A 21266-nucleotide genomic window follows, 5' to 3' on the forward strand; every position below is an offset into this window, starting at 1 on the left:
AACCACACAGAAAAGCTCTTTATATGCATTTTCCTCATAAAGCCAAGTGTGTTGTTACACACAGAACGTTTGCACCATCAGATACTTCAAAATACCTGTAGCTGGACTACAGAGAACCGGAGTCTGTAAACAAAATGTACTTCAACAGTTACTGTAGGTGAACTACAGAGGCCGGAGTCTGGATGAAACACACACACACACACACACATTTAAACATTTAAATATCACCACAAAATTCATCAACAACATATATATATATATATATATATATATATATATATATATATATATATATAAGAAAGCCAGCAAGTATTTCTAGACTGCTTGGTTGTAGTGCTCGTGTTTTGTTCGATCGTTGTGTGCTCGCCCATCCCTAAAGTCCTGCCCTTAAACCCATTCCAGCAAGTCTGTGGTTTGGTGTAGGAGGTTTGTCCGTCCGTGGAGTAAAAATATCCTCCAGCTCAGCTCCACAACTTCCAAAAATGTTTGCATATCTGCAGCCATCCGGTGGACTCCTGTTTCCAGGCTCTTCTTTTGTTCACTTTTAGCTCTTTACAGTATTGTTTCGTTTTAAACTCTCAATGCTGGCAAAAAAATGCACAGTAAACAAAAAGTTTCCCATGTAACAGAGGTGATAGGACTTCACAGAGCAGAAATTCACTTAGCTGACATTCACATATGTGCAGAGACAAAGTAAACGCCTCCAAAGAACACCAGCTGAGACAGGAGACAAAGTCTTGATTCCCACAGGAGGACGACCCACTGCTTGGTAGCATCAGGTTGTTCCAGGCTCTCTTGCAGGAGACTCAGCTTCAACAGTTCAAGAGTCTTTCAGCAGCCCCAGTTTCCTCAGTGCCTCCCTGCGTGACTCGTTTGCCCCCCGTCCAGAAAACTGCACTGTGATCCCTTGTGGGCGAAACATGGAGTTGGATCTCCGCTTGTGATCGGGGGACAAAGCTCGGGATGCAGTTTTCTGAGAAGAAGTGGCGCCATGGTAGGAGTGATGAGGAGGTCTTGGAGCAGGAGTTGGGGCCGGAGCTTTAAAACTCTTTGATGTGGCTTCTGGAGGGCGACTTAGCCCAGTGGCAGGATTGATGCTTCGGCTCTTTCCTCCGTAACTGTTCAGCTCAGCGGGTAGCGGCTCAGGTATGGCGGGTAAAGTTTGACCCTTGTCGATGTGGGAACTGAGGATGTCAGGAAGGTCACTCCTGGTCACAGGTGGGGGAGCAGGGGTCATGACTTTGGTCTTTCCTCCATAGAGGTTGTACTCACTGGGGTTAGACAGAGCAGAGGGGAGGACTTTGGGTTCATGCCTTGTTGGAGACGTCGCAAGTTCACTCTTGGAGTGAACAGGATTGACCACAATAGATTTTCCTCCGTAGCTGTTAAATTCTGGTGGGGTGACCTCAGGTGGAGGGGAGAGGGATGCCCAGCTTTCCAAAGGAGGTGGAGGATAGCTGCTTTGTGGCGAAGGGGTCCGTCGGGGGTTTCTGTCTTCTTGGCTCTTGAGGGAATCTGTCCGCAGAATCTCTGTCTTTCTGTCGACGTGTATCTGGCTCTGAGGTGGTAATGAAACATTGGCTTCAGGCAACTTAGGACTGCTTGCAGAGAGAGGACTGACCTCTGGAGGTTTGGCACTACTGTCTGGACCTGTGAGAGGATCCAGTGAGGTGCTATTAGGGAAAGCGAGGAGTGACATGCCCCCGGACATGGCTCGGTTTCTGGTCAGACCCAGCTTTGACAGGGCCTCTATTCTGGACTTGTCTGGTGTGGGATCCCTGAAGGAAGTGCTGCGGGTAGGATGGTTTCGAGCCTTATGCTCTTCAGCAGAATTTTCCTGCAGCAGCGGGTGGGATGTACCTGATAGGTTTGCCAGCATCTGTGCACGTCTCTCGTGTATATTCACATTAGCCAGCGACTGGTTCTGGTGCTCTTTGTTGCCGAGGATCACACTGATATTAGCAGGGAAGCGGGTAGGTTTAGCAGAGGTGGGAGGGCCCTGTTTTACTGGAGGATCTGAAGGTTTTTCAGACTCCAGGCTGCGACGGCGAAGGAGTGAAGATGGAAGAAGATTTGGGGTTACACCTGATTGGTTCTCAGCTATCTTCTGGGCAATCAGGACTGGGGTGGGGATACAGCCTGGAGGATGGTAGGAGGAGTGACCGTCTGTCGGCCCATAGCTGCCACTTGGTAGCGGAGGGTTGTAATCCAAAGGAAGGCTGTCCGATGGATTACGCCTTGGCTTTATCTCAAAGTGGCTCTCAGGAGTCGGCACCATACTCTGAAAGTCTGGGAGGAAGAAATGACAGCAGAAAAGTTTAGGACTGAGTGGTAGGAGGACTTAAATCCTAAATTTTACTGAGGGCGGTTTCTAAACACTTTGTGATTTCCAGAATCCAGGCTATAGTCTGCACACAAGAACAAGCATCTATTTACCTGGGTTGGAGGGACTGAAGACCAGCTCCTTGGTCTTTACCAAGTCTGGTTCTGAACGGACCAGGTCAATAATATCATGTTCTTTGGGACTGGGAGGCCTGACCAGTTGAGAAGGCAGAGTGACCTCTGGATTGAGACTAGAGATAGGGGGTCCATCGACCTCCTCGAAAAGACTGCTGCTGCTTTCAGGGGGGCTCATCTGCGCCGGCCTCCGGTCATCGTTTTCTAGACTTTCCTCCAATGAGCCAATGGTGTCCTCGAAGAACTGAAGGACCACCTTCACATCCTGGCTCAGAAGTGGCTCATCGTCCTGCAAAGACAGGACAAAAGACAGCAAGGAACAAGTTAAAATCTACTTTGAGTGATGAACTTTGGTAGAGGAAGGGACATCTTAAGGTCAAATGTAAAGTCTGGATTATGAGGTGAGGGTCCCACAAAGTGACGGAAGACCTTCATCACTGGAACTTTCTGTAGTCAACCATCTCATGCAGTAGTCGTGTGGACAGAGGGAACACTGCCCCCCCCCCCCCCCCCCCCCCCCACGTCTTTTCCCACCCTATATTTAGATCATACTCCCTTCTCTCCTGTTAGACGGCTACTCATTCCTCCACAGCTACCTGTACTGCACCACACACACCGTAAGACAACACAATGAGGTGTCCAGTGACAACACTCAGTTACAGCCGGATTTTCTGCTTCACTTTGAGGTATTTTACAGTCCTGATAAAGATCAAGTTGACCGATTTTAAGCTCAAACACGAGTCCGTAATCCTCTGTAACAGCAGCACTGGAAGAAAGACTGAGAGGAGAAATGACAATACACAAATGATATATATATATATATATATTGCTAGTTAGCTCTCTGTGTGTGTGTGTGTTTTGTGTATTGATAGGTGGATTTTGGTTAACTCTAGGCACTGAGGTGATCCATTTCCATTTTGATGCTATGCTAAGTTAGCCGCTTGCTTGCTTCATACATGTAACTCTGTGATCGTTGACCTGCACATGTTGTGACAACTGAATGAAGCCGCTTATTGGAGCTATTTGAAGGTGATGACCTTCAGCCTGTGGTTGACATGGGAGACGGTGCCTGTTGTTGCTGCTGTCACTGGTGTCATGAACGCTACCACAACAACAACATTGTTGAGATCCTCATTGTTTTGCTTTACAAACACACAGACACCTGCAGCAACACCCACCTGAAACCAATCACAGATAAACACTGACGGGCTGGTTTCAGCTGCTCTGAATGTTGCCTATTGTGGAGCAGCAGCTCAAGACCTACAAAACTGCAGCTCGACCGGTTCAGCCGCGTGTGTGTTGTGATAAAATGTGTCATCCCGTAGGTGTGCAAACTGATTGAAATATTGAGCAAGTGTCATTTCTGTGAGTGTAAACTCAGCAGTGAGTTATCCGCCATCTGCGTTTATTCTGAAGACATAAGAAGAAGAGCCCGCTGACCGGACAAATCTTCATCCCATAATACATGCGTCCAACATACAGCTCATATAGCAATCATTTTGGAAATTATTTACTTTCTTGTGAGTTCTGTGCAGTAAGTATAAGCAGCAGCTAGTTAGTATGGTTTAGCATAATCGGAAACAGCTCGCCTAACTCTGTCCTCTAACTGATTTGATAGGTTGTGTTGCAGAGGGATTAGTAGTTGGGTGAAAATGGAGGACCGCTGTTGCCATAGTTACACAGATAAACACCTGCTTAAGGTCATGACTATACTATGTTTATTTATGCTGTTATGTTGGACATTTAAACATGGAGGTCGGTGCGACTGGTTTAATTTTGGAGCCAGCCCACAAGTGGACATTTGAGGAACTGCATTTTTCAGTGTTACTGTTAAGTTAAGCTAAGCTAAGCTGTTGTAAACCCATTGGAAGTTTTTGTACTCACGCCTGGCCTGAAGCTCTGGCCGGTGCCCCCGTTGACCCCGTACTGGAGCTGAGAGTTGCCCTGCAGACGGATGTCCATGCTGAAGGTTTCAGAGGGGGGGGGGTCAGAGGTCAGCTGGCATTTGTACTTCTCATGGAGGACTCTAAGACAGAACTAGAATCATGGTTTCACTGAAGAATCATCTGATGTTGTGTTCAGCCTGCAAACACAGAGACGAGGGCCTTTAACGCGACCTTCTGACGACCTCAGGAGAAGGTCAAAGGTCACATAAACATAATTTTTTACCATAATTCAAACATTTATACAATAAGACGTTAAAAGTGATTTCAAAGTAATGAAAGAGGTACTTTATGCTTATAACTGTACAAACGTCATGACACCAGAGTGTGTGGTGTTTACAGGAGAAGGGCCAGCAGCTGTGTGGTTGCTCAGCGGAAGCTGAAACGTTGAAAACCTGGTTTAACCGCTTCTCCGATGTCTCTGTGTGAAATGACGTTCCTCTTTCCCTCTGAGGGGACACTCAGCATCCACAGCAGCACAAACACCTGAAGGACCAGTTGACCCGGAACAGACGGCTCTAAAAGCTCCTGAAGCCAAAACCACTGACAGACGACACATTCCGGCCCCACATTGATTCAGTGCCAGAAGGAAGGAGTGCCAGGAGAAGTATGGATAATTATTAAATCTGTCCACCGCAACTACAGCCAGACTGAGGTGCGTTCAGGTGCTCTGTCATCGTGCAGGTTTTTTTTTAGATTAATATGTTGTAACATAAGACAAAACTTCTTCTAATAATGACCAGGTCAGAAAACCACCGACACACTCAGCTGTTTGATTCTTACTGCAGCTGCTTCTAAACTGAGCGGTTCTATAAACCTCTGTGACCATTTAAAGTCAAGCTTTACTCTGTTTTAAACAAACAAGTTGAACTTAAAAGGTGAAACCATCATTCATTTTTGTATTTTGGAGGAAATAAGTGATGCACGTTTGTTTATATCAACAGAATATTTGTGTATTTGTTGGTATATTTTCTTTTTATTTGACTAAACCACACTGATTAAATTAGTCTGTACAAAAGTAGATGTATTGATCACAGACAGACTGACGAGGCACTTCTGTAAAAATTATTTTTACTGTCTCGTCGTCATAGAAAAAAAATGACTTCACATGAGTTTAAACTGTACGTAAATGTCTGTAAAGTGAAGTTCGGGACTCACCCAGCAGCTCGTCAGTCCACTCATCATAAAAACCGTCCACGTTAGTGTCGGATGTGTCTGAGAATACTCCTGCTGCTTCGCTCCTCACGCTGAGTTGTTGGTGCGCTCCCTCCGTGTGCGTAATGACACCAACGGGGCACATTACGCACTAGTTTTAACCAGAAAGGAGCTCCGCCCATAGGAGGGCGTGCGTGCGCGCGCGGTTTCGTTCAGGTGTGTGACACAGTGGAAAGTTATCCCGCTAAACGCCTCAGAAGAGTTTCACTGGAATGCGTTCACAGACAGTCGGAAATGTGAGATTTTGTCCTATTTTGACTTTTGGTTAGTGGGGATTAGTTCTCTTGAAATGAAAAATTAAGAATTAGTCCTTTATTAATCCTCAGAGGGAAATAATATATAGCTACAGGAAAAACCTCTTGTACACACACAGACGTAGCAGCAGACATATGAACACGAGACACGGAGACCGAAGAAGAAACTTTCATGTGATTTTCCTTGAAATGACAATTTTTTTACAATCACATTCAGCGTTATCGTTACCATTTTACAATGTATTTCTCTTTTTAAAGCTTAATTTGCTCCTCTTAATCATTTTCTGAGTTTTACATTGACAAAATATTTACTGTGACCTGTCACCTTTTTGTGTGTGTGATCACCCAAAACATGCAGTAAACACTGTGATGAAAATATGTTCATATTTGGTCATTAAAGACCAATAACATGAGATGAAATTAGCTGGAAATCAATTTCTTTTACTAAATACCTGGAGCCATAAAGCTGAAAAACTGAACTACAGTATGTGAGTGAAATGATCATTGGTTTGTTTATAGCGCCACATGCTGGTTGCTTTATAACATCCACATTCATTAAGATTAAGAAACCTTTATTAGTCCCACAATGGGGAAATTGCATACTTGATAATATTATCCTTAAAATTCAAGTTTCTATGTTTTTTTTTTCTGTCGCCACGTTAACTGATTAATGACCACAGCCATTTATTCTTTTATGGGATTACATGGAAAGTTGCACAAATATTTTGTTGCTGTATTAGATAGATAGGTAGATTAGTTTGTTTTAAACATTTTTTACATGAAAAGCTATTTATCTTCTCTTTTCGTGTAAGGTATTGTTTTTATATAGCTTTGTTGTTTTTCTATTATCAATATTTAACAGGACTCTGCATTGTGTACGGCATCATCTCTGCCAGTAGGGGGCAGTATCACACCTACAAACCCGGTGGGCTTTCAAGCATTTAAAAAAAAAGGTGTCGGCCTAGAGTCCCAGCCGTCCCTGAATGCACCAGCTGGAGTAACCTGCTCCACTCTGCGTCAACAGCCGCTCCGCTTCTGTCAGTCTGTTTGTTTGATTGCGGGGGGGTTCTTTCCGCACCGTACCGGGAGGAAGACCCGCCGGCTCGGGGCTGCTGTCCACACGGAGGTCCGGTGAGTCCACAGCAGACATGTCGTTATCGGATTTTTTTAATAATAAGTTGGTTGGAAGTTACTCAACCCCGCAAACCTGCTACATGCTACATGCAAATGCATCATTAAATGAGATGCACCCGTTATCGGACAGTGTCGCAATGTTTTTCTACATTCTCACAACTAGGCGACTACACGCATACTGTGCATGTATTCACAAATCATGTCAGTGGTTTCTAATCATTTTACATTCCATTGATGGCAACATTAGTAGTGTTATTGTTAGGTAGTAGCGTGCAGGCTTTGTTCGGTGGCCGATATTGGAAGCAGGGATTCTCCTCATTGGTAATCCCCCAGATGCAGAATTAAGATGATTACTCGCTAACAGTTTGCTAAAAAAGGACCGTTAATATTCTTTATTTGATAGTTTTATTGCTGTCATCTGGTGTGTGTGAATGTGTTTGACAACACAGCCACAGCTAACACAAACGCTGCATTCTGCCTCTGAATGAACCGAATTACTGAGCTAACGGCAGCTAGCTCTGCTTATCTTAATGTAAAAGCTTCGTAAACGTTCTCTCGATGTATTAACGAAACCCAAACCGACACCCGGCGACGAGACTAAGGTGCGTTCATGCATGTTTTATGTCTGTAGTGTCAAATAACGACTAATAGCTTTTTTCCACCGTTTTTTTCAACGTTAGCCGCACTGGAGTGGTTAGCATACAAGCTGCGGCTAAGCTAGCTGTCAGTGCGCCGTCAAAACAGGTGCTCAGAAAACAGCGCCTGTCCGCGATGTGTGCGTCGTATGAGTTCAATAAGTGAGCTGCAGCCTGACGGCACACACGGCAGTCAGACCTGCGTCAATCCCGTGCACTGACAGACATGCTCAGCTAGCTTCATGCTAATCTTAGCATCAGTTCTACCAATAAACATTATTTTAATATTCTCAAGCACGTTAAATAAGCTTTATTTACATTTTCTGCTAAAGAGGAGCATGAATTACTGAAGCAAAACATGAGGGCAAATGATCACAAGATTATGTGTGCATTGGTTGGAGTTTTTGCTTTAAAAAAAATGAACATTACATTATCTTTATCTGGACACTAATTAATGAATAAATGCAACTTCATAATCAGAATCAGAATCAGAAATACTTTATTGATCTCAGGGGGAAATTGCTTAACAATACAGCTGACAAAAAAAATAGTCATAGCTGCCTAATTTGTTGATAATTGCACTTTACCACTCAGCCTCTAGGGGCAGGCTCCAGAAGTGAGGCAGTCACCATAGACAGCCCAGGTTAAAACATGGCGTAGGTCTCTATTGATATGTTTTAACTGTAAGACCTGATCACATAGGTCAGCTCTGCTGGCTCCACCTTCTTGGAGGTTTTGGTGGACCTTAACGCCACTGACGTGGCCTCCCACAGGGACGCAGAATGCCTCTTCAAAGACTTGTGTGTGTGTCGTTAAGGACACTATTTCTTTAGTGTACTGTCTGAGTTAGTCTATGTGCTGCCAAGATGGTGATGGTGACCGCTATCTTTATTTTTACTTTCTGTGAGGAAAGATTGTGGTTTGGGCTAAAACCCACAAGGCTAATTTCTCCATCTGCAACAAGCTTTTCTGCCATTTTCCTGGCTGCCGTAATGATGAGTTTTCACAGTAAAGAGGTGGTGTGGTATATTCATTGGTTAGAGGGCGGTGGTGAGCGATGCAAAGGTTATGTAAATAGTTTCCTAAAAAATCCTGCTGGAGGACAGAGAGGAATCTGTGCTATTAAGAAAGAAGAATTTATAGGAAATGAAAATGTTTAATATTTGGTGGGATCGGCTCAGAGTTTGGGGCGACACAGAGCTGCCTGTAAACCCTGCAGACGCTGAGGATCAGCCTCCACCGGGCGGCTGGAGAAACCGGATCTGTAGACAGCATCTCAGCGTGTCGGGTTACCGACAGCTCTGTCCAGGACTGGTCTCCATGGAGACAGGCAGGGCCAGGTATTGCTCGATTTGAGGCAGGTGGGGTTGCACCTGGGGCTTGATTGAGGTGCAAAGTTGTCACAGAAGGAGTCAGCTGATTGGTCTGACATGTTGTGTGTCTCACAGAAATAATGTATGAATCTGACACAATGACCTGCTGCTGGTATAATCTATAATCTATTCTGGTTTTTACTAACTTGATTTAAGTGGATTTTACTGAAGACTTAAAGTAAACAATTCACACTCATATGTATCAACTACAAAATGACATAGTTTCCCCAATGTCATGTTCCCCTGAATTTGTCTCTGATTTCTGATTGTCCTTAAACGCACCATCAGTTTGCATATCAGCTGCTTTGTAACAATCAAACTGACCAAAACAATATCACGACTGAATGTTCATCAGCTCTCAGGATTGTTTTGTTTAAGGAGCAACAGAATCTATAATCACATAATGATACTGACACAGCTGAGCCTTTAAATATACGAGTGACTTGAGGTTTTCTTACACACACCTTCACCTCAGGAAGTCAGCCTTTTGTATACTCATAAAGGGAGACACACCCACTACACACACACCACACACACCAGGCTGAGCAGGTGAGACCGGTGTGTGTCCTGCTGAGGGAGGCTAAAAGAAACAAACATTATTTGGTACACAGAGGATGAGGGTAATGGAGGATCTTTTGGTGTGACAACAGTGAGTCGCCGCCAGCTGAGAACTTCCTGTTTCTGTCTGTCTGCTGGAGCCAGAAGTCCAGGCGGCCTTCATTAACTCATTAACATGTGGGTGGAGCCTGACTGGGGCTGAGTCACAAGGCTCAGGGCTTTATTTACTGTCTTACTTTGAGTATACTCATTTTTGGAGTCCACCTCAAGTGGCCACTGGATGAACTGCAGTTTGTTTTGTTGGTCCTTCGATCAGACACATATTTGTAGGTGAGCAATTAATTTTTAATGTTTTTATGGTCAGAACACTTCAATTCATTCAACATCAAGTTCAAAGGTTTAATCATACCTGAGAGGCGAGGCCTGGGGCATAAAAACCTACTTCCTTATAGCTGATTGTAAATATTTTTATGGATTTCAGCCACATGAAATTGAAACGAATACAGAACCCCCAACCTCTGCGGCCATATTTAGTGTCATGTAGTCAGTCATGTAAAATTCATGCTCTCTCTCTTTCTTTCTTTCAGGTTCTTCGCCCGTCGGTCTGTTTGCTTAGTCAACTCCTTCACCTGTACACCATCCTGGTTTTTTCTCTTTGATGACTGTCTGACTGACTGTGAGCCTCCCAGCCGTCTCCATCACAGCTGCACTATGGTACAGTCAATACAGTACAGCACCTTTTCAGCCTTTCTGATAAATCTTGTTCAGTTCGAGCTGTTTGGCTTCTTTTTAGTTAGATAACCTGTGTAATATGAGGATAATAGTTTTTTTGACTTGCAGCGAGGGGGAAAAAACGTACGGATTAAACAGCAAATAGCTTTGAAGCCTTTGTTTGCCCCCCTGCTGTTTCTCCGTCTGTAGCCTGAATGAAAGCAGCTTTCAGCCCCGCTGTACAGTACTCTCACAGCTGTGTGTGTGTGTGTGTTTGTGCCGCCTGCAGAGTGTATGATGTCTGAGAGCAGCTGCTATGGCCTGCAGCAGCGATCGGAGCAATGCCGAGACTCTGGAGGGGTTCCACGAGGTGAACCTGGCCTCACCCACCACACCTGACCTTCAGGTGGGTCAGACAGAGATTCCTGCACCTTAAATATGAAGTCTGTTAATGGTTTTGTTTCCCACTGCAGTGTCGGTTGATCTGTTTATTAAAAATTGTCCTCCAGTATTTCCTGAGTTAATGTGCAGCCTGATAATCCAACAAAACCATCTGTTGTGGTTTAGACGGTTTATGTAACAAACCTGAAGCTTCACTCTTTTATCACTTCAATGTGTGGTCCTCCAGAACCAAGCAGAGCAGCGCCCCTCTGCCCGTCAAAGCACCCCGCCCACCTCTTTGTACCGCACCCACTCTCTGGGAGCGCCCCCTCCTGGCCTCCCTGCCTCGCTGCGGGCCGACCAGCTCCCCACGCAGCCCGTTTACTCTACACCGCGTCACAGCCACAATGGAAGGTAACGGAAGTAGCACAACAATTTTTTTTTTTTTTGCCTTGTACTTCTGATCAGCTGTAATTCATAACTCTGTTTCCCTGGTTACGCCACCCAGCGTGCCAGGCCTGGAGGCAGACTCAGCAGAAGGCAACTTCCTGTCCGGAGAGGACGGTGAGGAGTGCAGCGTGCTGAGCGACAGCCTGTCGCGGCTGCGCAGCCCATCTGTGATGGAGGTCCGAGAGAAAGGATACGAGAGGCTGAAAGAGGAGCTGGCCAAAGCTCAGAGGGTAGGACGCACGCACACACACACACACTTGTTTTTGAGACAAGTTATTTTGTCTTTAAAAGTGAGGCAGTGAGCATCTCTAGTCTAAATTCAAAGTAGTCCAAGCCTGTAACTGTGAGTCTGTGCAGTTGTGAGTGTGTTCACAATTTCATCCCAGCTCTCCACAGCATTCTTCTTGTCCTGTAATTTTTTTATTTTTATTATTATATTTAAATGCCACTTTTTACATAATTTTTGTTGAATCTATCTTTCTTTGATGCCACATTTTGATTTTATTTCATGTGCTTATTTGGCGGGTTTTTTTTTTTTTGTGTTGCGTTGTTTTCTGTTTATGTGTGTGTGTGTGTGTAAGGAGCTGCTGTTGAAGGATGAGGAGTGTGAGAGGTTGTCTAAAGTCAGAGACCAGCTCGGCCAGGAGCTGGAGGAGCTCACCGCCAGTCTCTTTCAGGTCGGTCCGCGCACCTCTCCTCCTGTCCTCCTGTCCTCCTCTACTTCCTGTTTCCTGTCTCCTCCTCTTTCCTCATGAGGCAGCGGCCAGACAGAAAAAAAAGACATAATGAGGCATGGACAAATCAGGCTGGTGGTTTGTGGTGGTATAAGGGTCATGGGTGTGGACCCTGTGAAAACTCACATGTTTTCACAGCTTCAGTAACGCTCAAGTCACAAGCATTTGTGACAACTGACTGACAGTTGGCTCCCCATAAACATTAACAGGACAAATTTAACATCTTAGGAATTATGTTAGACGAAAAACTGACAAGTTTAATTTTTTCAACTTCAACGAGACAATTCAGGATGAATGGGCTCCTAGGAAAAGTAAAGTTCATGGAGTTATTCTAGTCATTATTCAGGGCGCAGATTGAATTCTTTCTGACTGGCCTTCGTCATTTTTTTCTTACATGTTCCTCCTCTTTCCTGTCTGGTTTTTCTCACAGGTGTTGGGACTGTATCTTTAGATGCTCTTCAGATGATTGTTCCTTATTTATGCTTTTAGCTTGTGTTGATGCCGTTTCCTCCGTCAGAATAAAACCTGAATCCTGAAGTTCCTGAACAGGTCTGACTGACTGTGTGTTCTTTAGGAGGCCCACAAAATGGTGAGAGAAGCAAATGTCAAACAGGCAAACGCCGAGAAGCAGCTGAAAGAAGCTCTGGGGAAGGTGACAACTCCGAACAACCCGTTTAGGATTTACTCCGGTGATGCACCTCAGTTCCTGAACCATGTCCTCTTTCTTCAGATTGACGTCCTCCAGGCAGAAGTCCAGGCCTTGAAGACGCTGGTGCTCTCCTCCCCGACCTCCCCGGTGGGTGAGTTGCCTTCAGCGGGAGTAGGCGGGGTGAAGACTCCCTTCAGAAAGGGACACAGCAGGAACAAGAGCACATCGTCCGCCATCCTGGGGACGCAGCCTGACCCGTCCGCCACGCAGCCCATCGTACGGGAGTGCAGAGAGGTAGGAGGGCTCACACTTGACTCGGTGTATGGTGAATGCAAATGTTTAGTGCATGTTAAGATGGACTTTTGGACGTGCAGGTGGACAGTCAGCTGTTCAGCGAGTTCAAAACATGGAAGGAGGAGCCGACGCTCGACCGGAGCTGCTGCTTCCTGGACAGAGTGTACCGTGAGGACATCTACCCCTGTCTCACCTTCAGCAAGGGCGAGGTACACAGACAGACACACAGACAGAACATGAGGGAGTGTGGAATGAATGTTCATGTTGACACCGCCCCCCTCTCTGCGCAACCTCAGCTGGGGTCGGCCATCTTGGAAGCCGTGGAGCAGAACACCCTGAGCGTGGAGCCGGTGGGCTTTCAGCCACTGCCAGTGGTCAAAGCGTCTGCGGTGGAGTGTGGAGGACCAAAGTGAGAACACACACACACACAGACTCTTCTCCTCTTCATCTATCTTTCACTCCTTCATTGTCACATCTCCATCTTCATTCACTTTCCTCCTCTAGTGAGCGAAGGGCTGAGCTCGTCACGTAAGTTCGACTCTCTCTTCCACTGCCATCTTTTTAATCTCTCTCCTCAGTTGCTCCTCGACCTGCTCGGCTCCTGCTAACTCATCACTCCCTCAGGTGTATCAAAGCGATCCCGATCAGACCTTCACTCCTCCCCTTCAGTCCTCCTGTAGTTTAAATCCTGTGTAGTTTGTTTAGGTCCATTGTTTGCGGAGACAAAAACGTCTCAATGACTGGATGTCTCTCTGACAGAAAATGTGCCCTGAGCGGTCAGACCAAAACCTGTAAGCACAGAATCAAGTTTGGAGATTCGTCCAACTATTACTACGTCTCTCCCTACTGTAGATACAGAGTGAGTATGAACACACACACACAACATCATACTCCATGTGACACAATGGACACCTGTGCAGCTTCAGCTCCTCCTGCAGTTTCTTAACATTGTCTACATTATTGGTTGATTTTCCATGATCAATCAATCAATGTTTTTCTGACATAATATGGACAAACCAGCTGAACATGTCCTGTTCTAAGCTTCCATTTATTGACTCATTGTTGTGGCTGAAGCCTCCACAAGGGGGCGCCAGAAGGTGATTGATGGTTGTTGCTGTCAATTCAGAACTCCATCGCTGTCTACACACACACACACACACACACACACACACCAGAGCTGCTAAAGAGAATCAGTGCAGAGACATCATGGCTGACATCTGTGTTCAGTCTGTAACAGCAGAGCAGGAGTCTGAAAAGTGTTTGTGTGTGTTTCAGATCACAGCAGTGTGTAATTTCTTCACCTACATTCGCTACATCCACCAAGGGCTGGTCAAACAGCAGGACGGTAAGACACACACACACAGAAGGACTGATGATATCGGTTCTGAGCGGTGGTTTAATTAACGGCGGTGCTGTCCTCACTGTGTGTTTGCAGCTGAGCAGATGTTCTGGGAGGTGATGCAGCTCCGCAGAGAAATGTCCTTCGCCAAGCTCGGCTACTTCAAGGACCAGCTGTGATGGACAGCCCGAGCCCTCCAGATCACAGCAGACCCTGACCTGAAGCCCTCTTTCTCCTGGTTTTTGTCTTCTTCATTGGTCATTTCAGAAACGTCCCTCCTCCCCCTCAGTGTGAGTGTGTGTGTGTGTGTGAGTGAGAAGAACAGGTGTTCATTCACAGAAAAACACTCAAAGACTGACGTCTGTTACTGATCTGACCTTCTGGCTTCTGTCTGGATTCTTCCTCCACTGTACTATGTGACACTCCGATATTTGAAGATAAAACATCTGCACTTTTTTTTACATCTCCCTTAAAAATAATTGAGTGTAAAAAGACTGCAGTGAGAGTTTCAGGAGGATTTTGTGGAGAAAATCTGAAATTTTGTGAATATAGTTTGAAAATTTTAGTGACAAGTTACAAGAATAAAGAGGCTTTTTCTGCTTACAAAATTTTTCATCCGTAAAATATTTTTTTGCACATTGCAACTTTGTGAAGTTGCTAAATTCGATTTTTTTCATTCAAAAGTTGACTTCTCTGAAAGCCTTTCTTGATGAGAATAGTTTATATCAATATTTCGGTATCATTTATTGATCCTAAGCAATTTTGTTCTTGTGACTTTTATCTTAAATTCTTTAAACTTCTCCGAAAAAATGTTTTTCTATTTCTTGTAAATTACAATGTTATTTTTGTAATATTACAATATTTTTGTTAAAGTTATTGTAGAAATTTAATTTTCTTTCACTAATGTGGCCTATTGTTTATATAAAAAAAACTCATGTTTTGTGTTAAAATGATCCGTTCCTGTGTATAAGCTTATATTTAATTTAATGTTCAAATGGATGATGAAGGCAGGACAGGCGAGTTTATGGAAGTGCAAAGATAATCAAGAGAAACATTTTATTGACGAGTTTGAGATGTTTTTTTTTTTCTCGGAGACTCTTCAAATCAAACACTACATTTCATTTCTAACACTCTGCAGGAAATAAGCTGACAGACAAACACTTCCTGGTGTGTTAATCAGTCAGGCTGTTTGTATATACGAGGCTGTGTGTGAATGTTGTGTGTCTGTAGACTTTATGTTTATTTAAACCTGGCTGCACTCCTGTTCCAAGTCAATGTCACTCTCCTGGTTTGGTTTAGTGCCTTTTCTCTCAGACACTCTGAAATAAAAACAGTAATACCTCTGGAAACACGCCGCTCCACCTCCAGTCTGTTTCCCGCCACATGAGCTGGGGTCAAAGGTCATCGCTATGTCACTTCCTGTTAGCCAAATGACAACAAAAAAAAACACTGCTGGTCTGATAGTTTATCAATAAAACTGGATTTGTAGTGGAGTCTAGTGCATCAGTTGGTCTCCTGAAAATGTAAAGGTTAAATTGCCCTCAGTGCTGCAGTAACTGCTTAAAGTTTGAGTCCAGAGTATCGAGTGTGTCCCACAGGTCTTTTTTTTTTTTTTTTTTATCGTGGCCACATCCCCCATGCCAGCCCGGGCAGGATGATGGCGATGAGGACGGAGGAGAAGAGGTTGACGGCGTTGTTGTCCAAGATGGGTTTTCCACAGATCCGGCGAGTGGTGGCGGACTCGTAACTCACCACCTTCCCGATGCTCGCATCAAAGCCTGAAGACAGACAGACGGAGAGGAAGAGGAGTTACAGAAGGATCACCTGCCCACATCAGGTACTGTGTGGTCCACTCATCAGAAGTAGTAACATTCGGTCATAATTTAGTCTCAAAGTGAGATAATGAATCTGAATTTATTCAGATTGTATTTATTTCTAGAAGGAAGGAGTCATTTCTTTACTCCGTCTCACAGTTGTTACCATAGTTTAATAAGTTTTGTTTCCTCACTTATTGTGGTGAATTTTTAGAATTGTAATTTACCAGCCTGACCTGAGTACTGCATGTGAGCTCCCAGCAGGGAGTCCAGCATGGATCCCAGCAGGCCGGCCACGCCGCCGTACACCACAATGGGCCACTGAGGGTCAGCCAGGTGCAGGTCACTGACCATCAGGAGCTGTGTCACAAAGTAAGCCATGCCCACAGTGGCCCCACCGAGGAAACTGGCGACTAATCCGACAGAAGTAACTCCTCCATTAGTCCCTGGAAGTGACAGAGTTTCAGGATCAGAAGAATGGTTTTTTCTTTCCTCCGAGACGTTCCCGCTGCCTCTTTCTGCCTCTCACCTGCCGGAACTTCCTCCCAGGTGGTGATGAGTCTAGGCTGTGATTGGCTGAGGACGGGTCCCACCTCCGACGCCCACGTGTCCCCGGTGCTGCAGGCGAGCGCCCCCAGCAGAGAGAGGCACATCCAGGAGGCAGAGTACTGTTTACTGAAGTCAATGGGGATCTCACCTGGACCCACCTGCAACACAGCCACCACTTTAAATACACTTTGTCTGTTTGTAACAGAGTCAAGATGTGTGTGTGCGCTCACCTCGATCATGTACAGCAGAGCCAGCTCTGTAGGAACTCCTCCATTACAGAAGACCTGAACCCAGTTCCTCTGCCCCCCTACAACATTTACCACTCATTTATCAGTGGAACTTGGAGAAAATGCTTTTCTGCACTAAACCTGACACCGAGGTGCTGCACTCTCACCTTCTTTGTAATCCACATCTATCTTCCTCTTCTGTGCTGCACCCCAGCGAGTCAGCTTGGACGAGGTGATGAAGAAGGCCAGGAGGGTGGAGAAGAAGCTGAAGTTTGCCATTGTCAACACGAAGCCCACCAGAAGAGCTGAGTAAACGTTTCACAGCGGAGAAACAATCATAGACAAATATAAGTCATGGAGCTCATTTGTTTTTTTTAAGGAGCAAATCTCAGGTACAGGCTGGAAGAAGGTGATGCTCGGAGAAGGAGGGTTAAGTTGTAAGATTACAAAAACAACTAAACTCTTCTGTACAGTCTTATTTTAACTGACTTAAACTTATCGAATGCACAGATAACACAATCAGAAAAGAGTTCACGATGTCTCCCAGCGTAACTCAGATCCTTCAGAGATTTGTCTTTTCTCAGAATGGTAGATGCACTGAATGAACTTGAGCTGAATAATGATAAACATGGATTTTACACTGATGCCGTGATGTGAGGGTTCATTTAACGCTATCACAGGATTGTGGCTTTTTACGCCCATAAGTCTGAATAAATACAAATCTTTATCCTGCCAACCGACGTCACAACCTTTAACAGAATCTGAAAGCCCCCCTCTATTTGTTTCCAAGTTCCTTTCCCTAGAAATATCTAGATATATGATATAGATTTCTGACTTTATAGGCTGACAACTCTCCCTCTGTCCCTACATTACAACACCCAGTACACCTCAGCCCCCTTGCCTCCTGCCTTTTGAAGACTTTGCACTTTTTCTGGTTGTTAAAGGACCACAAGGCCCATAGTCCTCTGAGTAATGGTGCATTACAGGCCAGGTACTGATTCTATGTCCCAGACCGGTTTACTGTCTGTTAACACGTCCAGACAGCAAAGCTAAATAATAAATAATAATGCATTGGTCTTATAGTGCGCTTTTCTGCTCTGCAGGGACTCAAAGTGATTGCTACCACATTCACACAGATGTAGCCACAGCTCCCCAGGGGGAGACTGACAGAGATACCAAGGTGCGCCTACAGCCTCTCACATTCAAACACATTCATACACCAGTGAATGCACTGAAGGAAGCGGGGTTGAACCGCTGACCTTCCGGTTATTGGACAACTCTGCTCTACCACTGAGCCACTGCTGCCCCTCATTGTAGAACACCTTAAATAAGCTACAACCCTAACTAATGACTCTTAAACGTATCCTCGAGAACAAACCAAACATTTTTTTTCCAGGAAAATCAGCACCCATACTGTAACACTGCTTGTTGAGAAGCCAACTGACTACATGACGCAAAACCCTTTGCCATGACGAGACCTTAAACCCCAGAAGGGATCTCAAATACTTCATGTTGTTGGCCTTCACCTCCTGAGGGACATTTCTGTCTCTCTCTTTGGATTTTTGGATTGGAACACATTTAACCAACACTGACTTACAGTTGTGTGATAACAAACCAAAACAACTTGCTAAAAGATGCAGAAGAATCAGAGGAGACTCTCACCTCCAAGAGCTCCCGAACGGTCCAGGCTCCGTCTCTTCAGTGCTCGCACGGTAAGCACGAGGGGAACCAAGATGGAAAACAGCCATCGCCATGGCGAAACAGGCTGCAGCGTTCCTGTAAACACACACAAACACTATTGCATCATCCCTCCACCTGAGCATCAAGCCTCTGAGGTTCTCCGTCTGAAATAAAACTTCAAACTCTTCTGTGCAACAATCACAATAATATCAGTGCCATCTCTTGTAAAACATTAAGCCTCCACGCTCGGCACCCCAAACAGAGCGAGAGTTATCCTGCGCAATGAATGAGACCACACACAAGAAGACTTCAACCATGACAAATGTTGTACAGTAAGTTTGTTCAGCTTTCCGGTGCTCAGTGAAGAAACACAAGCTTAAATGACTCAGGGCAGAAAGAAGAGCACATGATGTGATGGTTTAACTTTAAAAAAGAAAAGATAAAGAAAAAGACAGAAAGGGGGCTTGATAACCCGGAGCTGAGGGACGACAGTGTGCCTCACCGTAGAAGCTGCTCATGAAGAGCGAGAGGACCCAGAAGAAGAGAGACAGTGCCAGAGTGGCACAGAGCACGATCATGTCGGTCATCATCTTGATGGACTCCTTGAGCACCACGTCGTTCTCAGAGTTCATGCTGACAGGCAGCCCGAGCTGCAGGACAGGAGGACAGTGTTTAGACTGCAGTGTTACCATCAGGTCAACCAAAGGTCTCCTGTAGGTCATAAAGCTGTCAGATCGAGCAGGTGAATCTGCAGCAGATTCATGAAGCCTTCCTTCAGCTTTACATGTGGCTGTCTGGCAACAACATGTGTGTGACAGATAATAACAACATTTTATTGTTATTTCTTTAGCTCTCTCTTCATAGCATTAGCTAACATAGCTACTCATATTTACGCCCCACCTTTACAGAGGTGTCGTATTTAACAGGTGATAAAGTTATAACCCGAATTATAAATAAAGACATTTTAACTGAGTTTTGAAGACATTTTTCAGCTCTTGTTAGCACGCAGCAGCTGTTTTGTGACAGTGAACTCACCCGTTTTCACCGTAGCCATCACGAGGCCCCTTAAATCTACTTTAACAGATTTCCACTTCAGACGCTTTCTTAATTTAAAGTAAAAATGATCTTATATATAACAAATGTCTCCTCTAACTATTACGTTAAAAGCAAACATGTAACGGAAAGCTAATGCGGCTTTGTCTCCGTTTTAACACGGGGCGGAAAGATTTAATTGACGGAACGACTTCCGCCAATACATTTGGCATTCTTAAAAAGACAGTAACCCCCAAACAAATGGTAAAAATTATTTATAAAGTTTTGTTGTACAGTAAAGTACTCAAGAAAAGCCTTCAAACTAATGCATTTTATAAAAAAATATGCATTTTTATGTTGTTTTTACTTTTAATTTTATTTTATTTTTTTCACATATCGCAATAACAGATGATTTTTTTTCACAATAACAATTTGTATCATGATCTGGAGATCTTCCTATAACAGCGTTATGTTGATGATGTGGTACTTGTTGTATTGTGCTTAGATGCAGTGTTCCACACAAAACTTGATGCTGTATTTAAGAGACCAGACAAAAACAAAACAAAACAAGACAAACCCTACCGTTTCAAGAATCAGGAGAAAGTAAGTAATCATAGTGAGCTGTGCCGTCCCTCCTGTAAAGACTTAACTCCTAAATGCTCTTCGTGTAGCTTTTGTGCACATGGTATTGTCTGTAATCACATTGGAAACGCCCCTCTGCCTGACAGCAGAGCACAAACAGACCTCTGTCTGAAACCAAACCATCCTCTCACAAATGAACACAACCACTGCTCCTCCAGGAAAATATCCAAAAATCCAGATTTTTATCAGCTGATAGAATAATTGAATGCAGTACCATAAAATCAAAGACTCATGGTCCCCAGAAGACCAAGTTTAAGAATGTCCTTAAGACTGACATTTTTTCTGTTGCGTGATCCACAGTGGAAAAACACTAGTAACTTTGGAGATCCTTTGATGGATCTCTGACTCCTGCCAGCAGCTGGTGAAGATTATGTTTCTGTTAAATACCTTAGAATATACTTTTGGTGGACAATCATTTACAGTCCCCAGAGGATGAACCAGATACAAAACATAGATACCACAGCTTTTCTTTATCTGACACCATAACAAATCTATCCAGCTGCATGCATGCTATATGAAGGATTAATCACAGCAACTCTGCTCATCCTGTCACTCTTCATCATTCTCAGATGATGAATTTGTTTTATGTTGGTAATTCTCTGCCTATTTCTGTAGTGCTGACACTGTTTATTCTTCCTTTCCTAATATATATATCAACAGCATATCTGCTTTATATGCTTCAGTCTTTAAAACCAGGACAGCAATGTTAAACATCAGATCAGACGTTTTTCTCAGCTGATGATTTCATCTCCTCTAACTGCACTTAAATCTATCTTAAGTTCTCACAATGAGGCTTTTATAGCCATGTTTCTCCACAGTGCCCACAGACTGAAAGAAGACACTAATTCAGCTCAAGTCTCAAACACCACCTACATGAAAAACCTACATGAAATTCAAATTTATTTGAAACCAGACAGTTCAACACCAAAACCAGCAGCCGTGGTGGTGATTAAAATACCAGCTGCTGCTCTGACCTACAGTAAGCAAACTATTTAGAGTGGAAACAATAGAAATAGTAAAGACGCATAGGAGAGAGACAGAGAGCTGGTGTAACCTACCGAGCAGGAATGAGTTGAGGAGGATCTGTGGAAACGTCTGCACTCATGTTAAAGCAACTGCCACTTTTTAAGGGGAGTTTGATCCACCCCTGGAGAGAGAGAGAGAGAGAGAGAGAGAGAGAGAGGAAGAAAAGAGA

At 44.4% G+C, this 21266-nt stretch overlaps 3 protein-coding genes across 6 annotated transcripts; 1 reads left to right on the forward strand and 2 right to left on the reverse strand.

Moving 5' to 3' along the window:
- Window positions 1-277: 277 nt before the first annotated feature.
- proser2 (proline and serine rich 2) lies at window positions 278-5682 on the reverse strand. The gene is made up of 4 exons (XM_028421799.1): window positions 5559-5682; window positions 4342-4540; window positions 2437-2746; window positions 278-2289 (listed from the first exon to the last, which is right to left on the reverse strand). Exons 2-4 carry the CDS (start codon window positions 4417-4419, stop codon window positions 821-823), a joined length of 1857 nt encoding a protein of 618 aa, XP_028277600.1. The 5' UTR covers window positions 4420-4540; window positions 5559-5682; the 3' UTR covers window positions 278-820.
- A 1168-nt stretch (window positions 5683-6850) lies between these two features.
- On the forward strand, window positions 6851-15558 carry rab3ip (RAB3A interacting protein (rabin3)). Of its 3 annotated transcripts, XM_028399346.1 has the most exons (14): window positions 6851-7000; window positions 10157-10283; window positions 10570-10686; window positions 10909-11075; window positions 11170-11341; window positions 11693-11788; window positions 12420-12497; window positions 12576-12788; window positions 12869-12997; window positions 13085-13197; window positions 13293-13316; window positions 13548-13647; window positions 14064-14133; window positions 14224-15558. In XM_028399346.1, the coding sequence occupies exons 3-14, from the start codon at window positions 10597-10599 to the stop codon at window positions 14304-14306; spliced, it is 1335 nt and encodes a 444-aa protein (XP_028255147.1). In that variant the 5' UTR covers window positions 6851-7000; window positions 10157-10283; window positions 10570-10596; the 3' UTR covers window positions 14307-15558. The 3 variants fall into 3 exon arrangements, with proteins under 3 accessions (XP_028255147.1, XP_028255148.1, XP_028255149.1); XM_028399347.1 differs by lacking the exon at window positions 13293-13316; XM_028399348.1 differs by lacking the exon at window positions 11693-11788.
- Window positions 15338-21209, reverse strand: tmem19 (transmembrane protein 19). 2 transcript variants are annotated; one of them, XM_028399350.1, is made up of 8 exons: window positions 21130-21209; window positions 18900-19047; window positions 18380-18493; window positions 16885-17022; window positions 16721-16797; window positions 16471-16648; window positions 16178-16387; window positions 15338-15905 (listed from the first exon to the last, which is right to left on the reverse strand). In XM_028399350.1, exons 2-8 carry the CDS (start codon window positions 19027-19029, stop codon window positions 15745-15747), a joined length of 1008 nt encoding a protein of 335 aa, XP_028255151.1. In that variant the 5' UTR covers window positions 19030-19047; window positions 21130-21209; the 3' UTR covers window positions 15338-15744. The 2 variants fall into 2 exon arrangements, with proteins under 2 accessions (XP_028255151.1, XP_028255150.1); XM_028399349.1 differs by lacking the exon at window positions 21130-21209 and adding an exon at window positions 19433-19623.
- Between the last annotated feature and the right edge of the window lie 57 nt (window positions 21210-21266).

The sequence above is a fragment of the Parambassis ranga genome, chromosome 2 (assembly GCF_900634625.1).
Source record: "Parambassis ranga chromosome 2, fParRan2.1, whole genome shotgun sequence".
In the NCBI taxonomy this organism is placed as follows: domain Eukaryota; kingdom Metazoa; phylum Chordata; class Actinopteri; family Ambassidae; genus Parambassis; species Parambassis ranga.

What these genes read in the sequence shown, in the direction of transcription:
- proser2 (XM_028421799.1), bottom strand. Translation starts at nt 4,419, where the DNA reads ATGGACATCCGTCTGCAGGGCAACTCTCAGCTCCAGTACGGGGTCAAC. An exon ending in GCCAGAGCTTCAGGCCAGGC is followed by an intron (nt 2,747 to 4,341) that starts GTGAGTACAAAA and finishes CTGTCTTTGCAG; the next exon opens with GACGATGAGCCACTTCTGAG. An exon ending in CTTCAGTCCCTCCAACCCAG is followed by an intron (nt 2,290 to 2,436) that starts GTAAATAGATGC and finishes TCTTCCTCCCAG; the next exon opens with ACTTTCAGAGTATGGTGCCG.
- rab3ip (XM_028399346.1), top strand. Translation starts at nt 10,597, where the DNA reads ATGGCCTGCAGCAGCGATCGGAGCAATGCCGAGACTCTGGAGGGGTTC. An exon ending in TCACCGCCAGTCTCTTTCAG is followed by an intron (nt 11,789 to 12,419) that starts GTCGGTCCGCGC and finishes TGTGTTCTTTAG; the next exon opens with GAGGCCCACAAAATGGTGAG. An exon ending in TGAAAGAAGCTCTGGGGAAG is followed by an intron (nt 12,498 to 12,575) that starts GTGACAACTCCG and finishes CTCTTTCTTCAG; the next exon opens with ATTGACGTCCTCCAGGCAGA.
- tmem19 (XM_028399350.1), bottom strand. Translation starts at nt 19,029, where the DNA reads ATGAACTCTGAGAACGACGTGGTGCTCAAGGAGTCCATCAAGATGATG. An exon ending in CTCTGCTGTACATGATCGAG is followed by an intron (nt 16,649 to 16,720) that starts GTGAGCGCACAC and finishes GCTGTGTTGCAG; the next exon opens with GTGGGTCCAGGTGAGATCCC. An exon ending in CTGGGAGGAAGTTCCGGCAG is followed by an intron (nt 16,388 to 16,470) that starts GTGAGAGGCAGA and finishes TGTCACTTCCAG; the next exon opens with GGACTAATGGAGGAGTTACT.